At 40.7% G+C, this 13821-nt stretch overlaps 1 protein-coding gene across 1 annotated transcript; it reads left to right on the top strand.

Moving 5' to 3' along the window:
- Positions 1–873: 873 nt before the first annotated feature.
- On the top strand, positions 874–9237 carry tmem276b (transmembrane protein 276b; the record flags this gene model as incomplete). The annotated part of the gene is made up of 4 exons (XM_080032287.1): positions 874–1270; positions 5469–5582; positions 8609–8746; positions 8990–9237. The coding sequence occupies 4 exons, from the start codon at positions 874–876 to the stop codon at positions 9235–9237; spliced, it is 897 nt and encodes a 298-aa protein (XP_079888413.1).
- Between the last annotated feature and the right edge of the window lie 4584 nt (positions 9238–13821).

The raw sequence follows: 13821 nt of genomic DNA, 5'->3' as shown, positions 1-13821 counted from the left end.
AATTTTGCCTGTTGTCAAAATCTGTGAATATCTCCAAGATATGCTACCTGTCCATGATGAAAATAATACACAACCTAGACTCTGTAAACGGGCATGTTGCTAGAACGTTGGCCCCCCATTGTTCATAGGCCTAATACCTTTTGTTTACATACCAGTTTTCCCCAATTTAACTTTACAGTTCTCTTTTAGCTACATTTTGTCTGTGTGTTTTTGGAGCTTTGTGTGAAGCTATGCTTATTCTTTTTTTAAATATACAAATAAGCGTTGTGATCTGAGTCATAACATCCTTAAAATCACCTATTATCTATGCTATGGGAAAAAAAACAGACACTACCTCATATATTTAGGTAGAAACTGAAATGTTTATTGATTTGATTGATTGAGTCCTTAAAGAATAGTTGCACATGTTTAAATTCTTCCTATAAGCTATTGCACGTCTGTCTAGAAAGTTTACAAAATCCCACCAAAAGGTAATCATTCAGGCATCACAAATGACCAATCCCCTATAATAACAGAGCAGCACATTCCTTGCTGTCCTCCCCATCCCCGCAGCAGCCTGGAGGAGAGAGCGCGCAACTACATCACTGCCCCTGCCTCCTCCTCACAGCGTTGGTCGCCATCCATCCGCTCTCTCCTCCTGTACCATAACAGATGGTGGGAACAACATAGCATCCACCGGGCTACCCACAACAATAGAGCGCTACCTTCAGTCCGGACGACACTGGCCTTGCACCATCATGCTCCCAGTGCGGGACTGCAGTGTGCGGCTTTGAGTGCCGTCGTGATTCATTTCACGCGGTACCACCACCAGCAGCACCACGGCCACGGAGGAACCTTCTTGCAACTGTTTGGGCTCTCCGTCGAGCGGGGAAGATGGCCGCTATGAAAATATTAACGGGCACGGGGCTCTTCCTGGCGTTCTGTGCGCTCGGGCTGCTCGCCATGGCCATTTGCACCGACTATTGGTACGAGACCGACGCCAGGAGACACCGGGAAAGGTGTAAAAACTATGCCAACAAGCGAAACGACCCGGGATACATCTACATATCGAATCACAACCTCCCCCTCCAGATGCCTCCAAAGAGCCTAGAGAGGAAAGGTAGCGGCCCAGATGCTGCCACTCTCGTCAGGGGGAAGCGGCACTTTCTGGCCGCAGCGTCTGCCATGGAGTCTCACTGCAGTCGGCAGTTTAACTCCACCATCTCCGGGCTTTGGAGGAAGTGTCACCGGGAAGGCTTCGACCTGGAGACCGAGGACCTCATCTATAAAGGTAAACACGACAAGTGTTGACGCCTGGTTTTTCCCCCTATGTGTGCACCAGGCCGTGATGCTCAGCAGTGATGAGCTCACACCTAGCCATGACACAAACACAGGACGATACAGAGGCCCCACTACTGTCAGCTCTCATTACGCTGTGTGTCTGCGATTAAACATGTTCAGGTTTTAAAACTGGATATGGGTGTATTTCTTTTTTAATTTAGTACGCCTATGTCTAATGTCATTCTCTCGCTGTCCATGGTGCTGAGTGAACTTCCTCTCTCTGAGTCCCCGCTCTCTGAGACGAGATAATGGCCGGTCTGCTGAAGCCGTTTTGCATCTGTAAGAGATTAGACAACATATTGTAAAACGCCATTTGAAAAAAGGGCGATTACGTAGTGCAAGAATCAGCTGAAATCATTGATACATTTGGTTTGAATTTTGGGCCACAGCACAGAAGACTGTATCGACAGCCATGGTCCTCCTCCGTGAACAACAAGGAGAAGCCATATGGCAGGCCTCATACATAACATACATGCTTTACCTTGTCCAGACCAACGTCCTTAGACCAAGCAGACAAGGATGGAAACCCTGTGTAGAAAAAAACGAGTCAAAATTGCCAAAGTAGAAGTAGATAAGCCCCTAAAAAAGCCTAACTAAAAACGTCTGCCATGACAGTTGAGTTATTCTATTCTACTAAGTCTGTAGTAAAAAAAAAAAAAGAAATCTGCTTTAAAAAAAATCATTATATAGTGACAACAGTAATGCTTATTTAAACTAAATTTACATCCACATATACAGGGTACTATCGCAGGACAACAACTACAATCATACAGTGCTATACTCTGTGGCATTATCACAATACTCCAATGCAATGCCTATGGAGAATATTGTTATCGTTATTGTCTCGGAAAGTTGTTGATTTTGTCCTATGTTAAGTTTTGAGGCTGTATGTTGATTTTTCCTGGTATTTAACTGGATGGAATATGTCTAAACAATACATGTGGCTTACATTTTAAACATACTAGCAAACTAAATGACGGTAAAGTACAGTTACTAAAGCAATTACATTTGTTGCAGTGCTACTGTCTTGGTCATCAATTGTAGACTACACATGTGCATAGTATGTCCGTCACGTGATTGAGGTCACATGACTTCAATGTCTTTACCTGCTATTAAAAGTGCTTGCTACTACCAGCTCCTGCACCTCTGGGTTATCCAACATATGAGCTCCAATCAGCCAGAATGGAGACACAGACTAGAATCTGGCTCAATATCAGGCATAATGGTATGTATTTACTATTAGTTTCACTAGCTATAGAAGTAAATACTGTAATGATAATGTTCATACTGTATATGAACACATGATGCAGTATATGATCAATTTACTTAGCCTTGGCGGATCCTTAAGATTATATTTACTATGTCTCTTAAATTATTTTAAGGGCCAATATTGGTTTAGCCTGGTCCTACCAGACCATCGTACTTCATTTCATTTGTACAGAAGGTCTGGAACTGCTCTATTGGCAAACATTCACTCACTTGGAGGCGGGTGTCTGTTGAAGTTTAAAACTATTGGATCTGCCCAGTGCCACTCTGGATCAGCCAACCAATCGCATAACGTTTGGTCGTGACGTATGTCATGAGCCGGCTTTTGACGGTGCGTTCCAGTTGTACTGGGAACTCGGAAATTTCCGACTTCACTACATATTGTGGTCTATTGATCTACCAGTACCTGGCAACGGTAACTACTGTAGCTAGAGCCTAACGTTCAGTTATTTGGACGAGAAAGGTTGTAGGCGTCCACACTTTCGCGAGCAGATGCACTGGAACACAGACATGTTGGAACTTGGAACTACCGAGTCAGAAATTTTCGAGTTCTGAGGATAAAGGAACGCAGCATTCAACTGAAACTGGCGCGCAACTTCGACGTCATCATTCTCAGCCACTCGCTCTGTTCGCTGATTGGACGCAAATACATTTTCCTGAGCTCGAACACATGAATACACCGTAGCCCCAGACTGACTACTTAAGGGGAAATGACATTTGAGCGGAAGTAGGTAGGCGGGCGAAGCCAGGCTTATATTGGTTCTGATGTCTGAGTAATCTGATATTATTGATAAAAAACTTTTCACATATTATTCAATGGCCCAAAGGTTTAAAGAGCCAGCTTTATATAAGGACTTTTACATGTAATGTAGTAGAGGTTTAAGACGAAGTGTGAACAAAAGTCTTAACCCCGCATTTTATTTTATCCCAGCCTTTGTAATTCACCTCTACACAAAGGATACATTTCCACATTACATGAGGTAGTTGTGGTACACATGTCAAAGTGATGTGACATTAAAAACACACATACATCTATATCTAACCACATGACAGTTATGAAAATACTAGTTTCAGAGCTATAGAGAAGCGTGCACACTGATAACTAATTACCCAAGCAGCCTAATCGTGATCATGCTCATCAGTTTGAAAAGCAGGGTGACCCAAGTTTTAACACGCAAAATAGGTCTGATGTCAACAGCTAGGCAGGTTTTTTGTGGATTAACTTGCTTCAAGTCAAGTGATGCAATTGACAAAACTGTGTTGATGGATTGTTTTCCCCACGTACTGCAAAATCTAAACTTTGATAGGGCATAAATACAAAGGTGTTTGATGATTGTCTAATCGTTAGTACAGTCTTGATGATCACCATGTTGTGACAGCAGGGATTTCGGGAAAATAATTATTTCTGCTGGTATGTGGACTCATTTGAACACTGAGAAAGTGTCCAATTAACACATGCTCCAGATCTACACATTTTTGATTGAGAGATGGCCTTTGAGTGGCCTTTTATTAGGTGTTCACAAGTGTGGAATTTTTGTTCATTCATATACCTGATGTGCGTAGCCTGTGTGCAATGCATAGTTTATTACTTGGCTAATTAGCCCTCTCCTCGGATTAAAAGGTGAGCAAAGATGTACTGGGAATAACAGGAAATCACCAAATTCAGTGTAGGAATAAGAATTCTGAAGCGGAACTTTAGGAACAACAAATCTGACAGGACAGTCAGGGGGATATCAATCAAACACAGACTCAGGATTCACACACAGACCTGAGAAGAGATCTAATCGGATAAAATAATAAAAATCACCTTTGTGGATCTGTCAAAGGTCTGCTGGGCACTAAAAAATATGCTTTTTAGATGGGATGCCACTTTAACAGTAGATATGTTGTGCATAGTGTTCATGTTACAGGTTCAATGTGATGACAAGCTTTAGATGACCAACAAAGTACCACAATTGTTCGGTGTTTTGTACATACCACAGCAGCATGCATGGAAAACATTCAATACACCCTGATATAATAGAAATATATTTCCTCAGGAGTAGCCCTGACTGAAAAAAAGGCTATTGGACCCCTATTAGAGAAATTAATATGGCAAGGCAAGGCAAGGCAAGTTTATTTATATAGCACAATTCAGACACAAGGCCACTCAAAGTGCTTTACAGGGGCAAGATTAGAATACATAAAACACATTATAAAACATTTAAAAGCGAATAAAAGAAGCAAATAAAAATAAAATTAAAATCAAAACTCGATTTAAAAACATAATAAAAGAAGCAAATAAAATGAAAATGCCTGCCATCATGGTCCTGGACTGTTGTGACAAATGCAAAGTACTGTAGTAAATAACCCTCATCTTTCCTTAAATATCAAATTACCTAAATGATGACATGCTGGGAAATTTAAATATAAAGTTGGAGCATGTCTTCACATATGAAGTACAAGCTGTTCTACACAAGTGTGCTCCAAAAGTCTTGGGAATGCTTATTTTGAATGCAATTTATTTGCACTGACCATCAAGTTCATATGAAGAGATTAACTCCAAATGGAAACAATTAAGGTTCCTTATGCAGCCTTCGTTAAAAATAATCCGTATTCCATATTGTTTCCTAATCCCCCCCCTCCTTGATAACAATGTAGGAGTGGTTGGGAACACAAGGTTAATAAGGCCATCTCAGAACATTTAATCTCAGTGTGGGTGTGAAATAAATATGAAGCTTGTCTACCATGTGTGTATATTATTTCATAATCCCTCAACATGTGTTCAGAATGAGATATTATTTTCTCAATTTTCTTCTTTCTGTTGTTCTACCTCTATTTGTTGTTGAAGATATTTGTGCTCCAACTATAATTGTTTCCATATTTATTTTGAATATTTCCAGGAATAATTCAAAGATGTACCGCAGTCAAGTATCACTACTCTTCGTCCATCCTACCACGGAACTTGCCCGTCAACATCACAAAGACCATACGACAGGACGAGTGGCATGCACTCCGTAAGTCTGAAAGTCTTCGTGGAGTTGGTTTTGTCACTGATTATGTTTAATGCATCTTTTTTGTTTATCACATATGTTTAGCTTTCTGCTCTTATGATACTGCTGTAGTCAATTAACATACTATTTGAGCAATAAAAAGAGAAACAACTTCAAATTAATTGGTGGAGAAAATCCATGATTTACCACCTGATAACGGTCAATGCACAAGTCTCCTTGTTCAGTTAGCATTTTAGAGATGTATCCTCCAGACAAGCCCTCTACATTCGGGGGGGTTTATTTGAGTCTGACTTTTTCTAATTATCTGTGGAATTTGGGATCCCTCGGGGCTTCATTTTGGGCCTCATCGTATTTTCCCTGTACATGTTTCTCCAAGGTAATAGTATAGCTCTACCACACCACTTGATAGGCCTATGTTTTGGAAATATTAGGAATTTGCCTCAATCAACCAAAAATATAATATTTCTTCTACATCTACAATTGCAGCAGCCAGGCCATTAACTTAGAGTAATATTTTACCATAATGTTAGCCTTTTTACACTGGTGACATTTAAATGTCTGGGTCATTTGAAAGATTATACTTGCCCTCGCCTCCACATACAAACACACACTCACTCACCTTAAAAGCCCCTCTCTCCCCATCTGGACTCATGACCTGAGGTTATCAGGTCATCACAACAAGGGAGGTGTTGGCTTAATACAGGCTTATCTTCTCTTCAATCTCTCCTCAAAAACCCTTGGATTATCTTGTATTCCTTGTATTTATGCTTGGTATCCTTGTTCACAGCGATAAGGGAAAATAGTTGTTTGACCTCTAAATGCATCAGCATGGAATATCATTTTTATTAAAATTCAGTATTGTGAATCTGCTGGCATGTGTTCTGTTTTAAACATACTATACCAAAACATAAGATTATTAGCTATTCTTATATATGAATGCACAGTATATATTCTAGATATCTGTATACTTTCTTTTTTATTTGTTTATCTTTATCATTATTTACAGATTTAGATAAAACATGTGCTTTATTGGTTTTGAATACATTTTTTTCTTTCTTTTTACCTTCTGAGCTTCAATCCAGTTATCGGTTGGGATCTTTTCTGATTGACAATGGCCGCGTTTCCCAGATTCGTTAAGAGCCTCTTTGGAGCTAAGTACTTCTTTGGAGCGCTCTTAAGAACGCCGTGAAAGAAGAATGCGTTTCCCAGATTCGTTCTCAGCGAAAGAAGTTCTTTCACTAAGACGGAAGTGTAAGATGGAGCTGACCCACTCTTACAACCTTCTTAGCGACCAAATCGTCAGTGATCATGCCGCGTCAGGGAAATTTATTTCCTCCACTTTTCGAAATAATAAAACAATGCTCAATGCGGACCTGGCGCAATAAACATAGACTCATTTTTTTGTTTTTAATGAATTAGACGTTTACGTTTTCCACACACATGTGAGTTTATAGTACTACTACACATACAAAAAAACATCAACAACCCTGTGGCATTTCACAGATATCAAGGAAACAGATTTAATTGAACTCAGCTGAACCTTATCCAGAGCGGCTCCACCTGCTATAAAGGCGTTGCCAAAGTCCGCGCGTGTGAGAAACCATGGCTGCAATACAACACATTCTCGCTGCGAACCAACAGCCTCGCCGTGCGCGAAGCCAGACGGTTTACATAAATGCATACGTGCGTCGGCACTTCTCCCCACTGGACGTGCTATCAGACCGGGCCGTCCAGGCAAAGTACCGGCTGCCCCGTGCGGAGATCCAACGGCTGATCACTCTGGTGTCTCCACACATCCAGAGCAACCCGCTGCAATTTTGCCTTCAGCCCGGAGATGCAGCTCCTGGCTGCGCTGCGTTTTTAGGAACATATCAACCTCTTCTGAGGTCCAACAACCCCCAGCCCCTACCCCTTTACCACCAGTCACCAAGCAAGCACTGATCACTAAACCATAAACCCACAACCACCACATCACCCATATCAACTCTCAGGCCTGAAGGTTGAAATAAATAAACAGAACCAGCAGATGTAACGTCCTGCACACTATGATTATTGCTGCAGTGTCCGGGTGCTTTACCTGAAAGTCTGGCACTGGAATTAACCTACGCTTAGATAAATTACAAATTGCCTGGGACTTTTTGTTGCTAGGTTTGACACCCTCATTTCAATGCAAAATGATCCACACAATACATGGTTGAAAAGAAACCAAAATAGTTTATTGAAACCATATGGGGGAGGGGTTACTCCGCGCTGTCTTTACTGGGCGTCTGCATCACCTGCAACGAAGGGAGATTGATTAGTGAAACCTTCGCACTCTTCCTTTTTGTTTGGTTCTAGAACTCCTGCAACTTCTTCCTCGCAGCACGCCAGTCACGCAGGCTACATGGGCTGGAGTGGGACATATTTTCGGCTATGGCCTGCCTAACACGGTTCATCACCGTGATGTTCTTTTTGCCCCTTGTTCCCCCGAATAAAACTCCCCGGTGCTGCCAGACCTCGTCCACTAAGACGCCCATCTCCTCGGCGGTAAACGACGGTGCCCGCTTGTTTCTTTTGCTGCCGCTTTCTTCCACTCTCACATGTGTGTGCCTATATCCACGGGGTATATATGCGCTAATGGGCTTGATTACTGCTTGGATACACTTGTTGCCACACACACACCCGCACCCACACACCCCCACACACACACGATACATGCGTAGCATAATTCCACCTGTGTGGGGGAGACCACGGGGTGCTGTGTGTGATTTATGCGCTGATAAAGAGATGGGTGATCGATTCGCCCTCCATCGATTTATTCAGTTTCAGCACCACCGCGGTGGACAGCTCCCACTAAGAACCTTCTTTCGTTTAATCTTACGCGTTCTCCAAAGAAGGCACTTAAGATGGCATCTGGGAAACACCCGTATCTTAGCGCTCCTTCTTAGGCGAACCCTTCTTTCGACCCTTCTTTGGTCCCAAAGAACGATCGAATCTGGGAAACGCGGCCAATAACAGTACGTCTAAGTTACAGTTTACTTTGCTTGCAGATCTAAGAAGGATGACGGCTGGCTTTGTGGGCATGGCCGTGTCCATCATTCTCTTTGGCTGGATCATTGGAGTGCTGGGATGCTGCCAGCAGCATGACCTCATGCAATATGTAGCTGGGCTACTCTTTCTCATGGGAGGTACTGTGAGAGCACATATACCCACATCCACACACACAAACAGGCAGACAAAATCCAATTTCATTCAATTCCTGTATTTATCTGGTTACAGCTGAGAGCATCACTGGCTTGACATGAGATTGTAGATCAATGTTGTGCAGTAACATGATTCCGGTCCTGCAGTCTGATGCATAGTGCATGTAGGTATGTCATATTCAAACTGGAACCATTTTAAATCGCTGCCTGTCTCTTCTGCTCACACAGGAACATGCTGCATCATCTCCTTGTGCACATGTGTGGCAGGAATCAACTTTGAGCTATCCCGCTACCCCCGCTACATGTACGGCCTCCCTGAGGACATTAGCCATGGCTATGGCTGGTCCATGTTTTGTGCCTGGGGCGGCCTCGGTCTCACATTGCTGGCTGGCTTTCTCTGCACCTTGGCCCCCTCCTTGAGCACACCAACTCGCACAACGAGCCACAAGCCGAGGCAGGAGAACGGCACCGTGTGACAGAGGCGTCTTCAAGCAACTGACCCATCCTACGCACAAACCACACCCTTCCAACCTTGATGTTTAACTCTAAAACGTTTTTTGTCTGATCACCATATCACAACACCACCCCCGACATTGCCATCCCCCCCTTCAGTGTTCAGTGTGCCTGAGAAGGAGCAAAGCAACGACAAACTTCACACACCCAATCTTAGAAATCCCAGAGGAACCTCCAGGAACACCAAGAGTAACACCTGCAGTAACGTATGGTTGTGGCAAGGCTCTCATAGCACAAATAAGACGTTTTATTTGGTTCCGATGTTTGAAATGCTGACTTTATGGCGATCTTGAGGTGACTGTTTTCTCTGAAGAGAATCCGTCTAAAAATGGTGCTCTCTTAAAAACATGAAGCCACATACACTCCCACTCAGCACGCACACACCAGCACGTGCTTTTCCACACACGCTCAATTATTCCGGATGAATCATTGGAGAAATCCACCAAAAGGAACAGACACACAAAAATCAGGCCAGAGCATCCTGTCAGCATTCCTCTTTCAGTCGAGTGATGTGTGCTGTGTTATTGTTTGTAATGGGAAAAAAAATCTGGCGTTGACTGCCCATTGCTTATCTTTAGTGTAGCAGACTAAACTGATACAAAACATGAGCACCGGGGCTGACGTCTGCTTCCTCTGCAGAGCGCAAAATCCATCTAGCATTGTGGTCAGTGCGATAAAATACACAAGATGAAAATTTGCATCGAAGAGCAAATCGTTTGATGCTTCTTAAAAGATTCTATATGTACAAATGCATCTCTATGTAGGATCAGATCATTGTTCGTGTAAAGTAGATTTTGAATAAGAATGTTTGTTTTCTGTTTGTTTAGAGGTGAAATGTCTGACAGTGTGGAGAGGATAAAGAGTTACAGGAAGGTGCTAGGAGCATGAATCCATTACCTGATTCAGCAACATCAAGGTTTTTTTCTGCGGTTCCAAACTGACAGGCATGACCGGGGTGTTTGCTGGCGGCTGGATCATAACAAGAGTAAAAACAAGAAACCAAACTGTGGAGGAAGTATTGGATTGCTCCATTGTTAACCCTTAAATATTGGTCTTACTTTTTGTGTAATACTCTGAATACAAGCAAGTTAAGCATTTCCAGAAGAAAACAAATGCAACTTCAGTGATCACACTTTAAAAAAAAAAGCACAAGTGGCTTTCAATTCTCATCTTCTGTGAGTTCAGTAACAAAGTTACATCCTAGGTAGAGGAGAAAAGTGTCGTCATGACTACAATCTGGCTCGGTAACTGCTGATATACAATAAAAAACAAGCAGTATGAAGGATCATTTACTGTGACGGACATCATTTTCCCATAATGGAAACAGAGGAGCTGTTCACTCTAGTATTTTAATTTTGAGATTCATACTCGGATGGCATGATTTTAAGTGTTATGCTAATTAACAATGTTCTGTAACAATTCAATTTAGATTTTTGATTAATTAATTTAAAACAGGGACAGTGCATATCGATGAACATTTACAGTTCATGTAAATATGCAAGATTACAGCCAGTGTCTAATTTCCATATTTAGTCCCTTTATCATAAAAGCTAATAGGGCTGCAATGTCAACAAAAAAACATTTAAATAAAGAGTAATAATAAAGTACTTTATTCCGAGAAGATTTTTTTTATTTAGAAAAAGAAAGTGACCTTTCTAATCAACAACTGGAGTACATATCAGTTTAATACAACCATTTCTGTGTACTATCTTACAATATTGTACACTTCATAGTGTAAAGTATGGAGCGGGATGAGTGTAGCAGGTAGGATTTTTGTTTGGTTTGTGGAAAAGAGACATTGGATGGATGATAATAACTCACTGGCCAGTTTGCTGTTACGCAAATATTATTATTTTCGTCATTATATCTAATTTATTTTGAAAGTTGTAAGTTTACTACAAATTCATGATACAAGAATATTACAGCCATGTGTGATGATGTTTTCTTTTCTTTTTTATAAATGTTGATTGCTGGACATGAGTCTTGAGATATTCTATCAGCTATGTCAAATAACTTTCTTAGAAGAAAAAAAAGGTGTTATAATGTGTATTGACAACACTGTGTGTGATGTTCAGTCCTTTCACCATTACCATTAACCTCCTCATGAGGCTACCACTTTTCAGAGGTTGGGAAAATTAACTGAGGCATGATTGAAAACTGTATCATCAGTGTCTTGTTGAATCTTTGCACATTGCTGGGTCTCGTAAAAGTCTGAGCAGGTTGAGTTATACACTACACGGCTACATACGGGAGCAAAATATGACCAGAGCATGTAATAGGTCCCCTGTTGTGTCTTTTACAACAATGGTTTGGGTTTATACCATGTTGTGTGCTTAGGGTCAGTCGGTCTGGGCTCTTATTGTGAAAATACTGGTGCCATGAAACAAGGACATACCATAAATATAAAAATATTCATATATATGGTTAAACACTGACATTTGAGTCAGTGTATTTACCAATGTCCTCTGGTGTTATGGTTTTATAAAGTTTGAAGTTCTCATCCAAACTGATACGGAGTAAAATAAGTATTACTGTGAGCAGTAAAACTGTAATGTATACAGTAAGTACATGGTGCAAGTATATTGTGTTGATAGGACTGAAGCACAATTGCACATATCGCTTAACAAGTTTTATTTGTGTATTATAGGTGGTCCAATCGGAGTTTTCTAGTATGTGCCACCACTGCAAATGTGCAGGATTTTTGTCAAAAGGTATTAAAAGCAAAAACTTAAAAGCACATATTTATCCCCCCATATGTCAAATATTAAATTTCCAGAACCCATCTGTATTTAAAAACTGAGATATTGTCATCGATTGGATTGAGTTTCAATATGGAAGAACAGTAGCACACAGTAGCAAGACTTAAAAAAGACGTATGTACTTTAGAGAACAAATGAGGTCAGCACAGTGTAACAATGTATTTGAAAATTGTTGAAAAATCCCTCTCAAGTGGCAACTTCCTGTGTTTCATGCTGAACTTAGAAATGTACTCTGTGCAACAAGAGATGCCCTGTGAAAAACACAGCCATTCACAGTGGTACTTGTTTCAGTAGCACAGCTATTATTTTGTACAAGTCATTTATACTGGTTCAATCCACTGAAGATGTTATGTGGGGACTAAAAAGACATTACAGTCTTGCATGATCTCATTACAGTTAGTTTCTTTCAATATATTAAAACTTGTGTCCATTTTTAATTAATTTATTTTACTGAAATAAAATATGTAATTACTAACAGGTTGTGAATTTCAGTGTTTGTATTTGTTCCCCACCGGATTCTGTAGCTCAAGTTCTCCAAAGACTTTCCCCCTTTTTTTCAAAGCACTTTATTTTGAAAAGTATAATGTATGACTCTCCTGAGGTAGCATCATGTTTTGTACTTTTGTATCTATGGGCGAGAGGTGGTTTGGGAAGTTAAAACTGAAAAACAGTCCAACTAAGAGATGAGTGTACTGTGAAAGGTGAAACACTGGTTGCGTTCCGAATCGCATACTCTTTCTTTTTTCTATTCTACATACTACATCCTACAATAAAAAGAATCTAGTTAGGATGCAGTAGGCATACTATTGGGACATACTTTACTCTCTTATTTCATCATAACATTGCGCCTTGATCTTGCCTCTTGCTTTTATATCCGTCGCATCCCCATTTGTTTTCATATGGAGGCTTCGTCGATGTGACGTCACTTCACGTGCGCACTGGATTGTGGGTCAGAATCGCCCAAATAGGATGCACTTTTCAACACTAACAATCTTGGCCGCATGAAGTAGGACATCCGGGTACTTCTAACCATCCTAAATCTGGCCACAAGAATCGGGACATCCTAAATCTTTTTTCTACATACTATATAGTAGAAAGTATGCGATTCGGAACGCAACCACTATCATGACAGCAGTGGTGACAGCCACTCCCCCAAACAAGCGTGGAGGAGAGGCTTGGCCTTTTGTCACTGAGGACATGGTGCCATCTAGAGGGAGGATGTGATGTTTTGTGTCTTTGCCTTTTGAAGGTGATAAAAAAAAATATCCTTGCAAGACGTAAATATGAAACAAGGAACAACATTCAAACATATATGTTTTTAAAACCCGTTTATCCTAAACAGAAACCAAAACAAGTTTTATCCATTAAAATACAGAAAAATAATTACGTACACTGAGAGTCATTATGCATAGATCTACATAAGACTACTACTAGAACTGCTGATGTAACCTTAACATCCAAAATACAAAACTCAAACATACAAATTCAAACTACAAAAACCATGATATACAAACAGATAGCTGCATGTTTACTGTCTAAACTACAACGGTACAAATGTATAACTTAACTTGTAGTACTACACAGAACCTTCCCTGAAAAGACATTTAATGATTATGTACGGAAAACTAGTGCTGCATCTACCCATTGTTTACATTATTGGTTAATCTGCTTATTTGATTGATTATACAATTCATTCATTTAGTACAAATATTTTATGAAATAGGGATAATTTCCTGTTATAATCTCTCATAGCCCAAGGTTATGTATTCAGATTGCTTGTTTTATTCA

Source organism: Ammodytes marinus, assembly GCF_949987685.1.
Source record: "Ammodytes marinus genome assembly, chromosome: 1".
Taxonomy (NCBI): domain Eukaryota; kingdom Metazoa; phylum Chordata; class Actinopteri; order Uranoscopiformes; family Ammodytidae; genus Ammodytes; species Ammodytes marinus.
The sequence above is the reverse complement of the archived record's forward strand: the minus strand, read 5'-3'. Positions and strand labels throughout refer to the sequence as shown.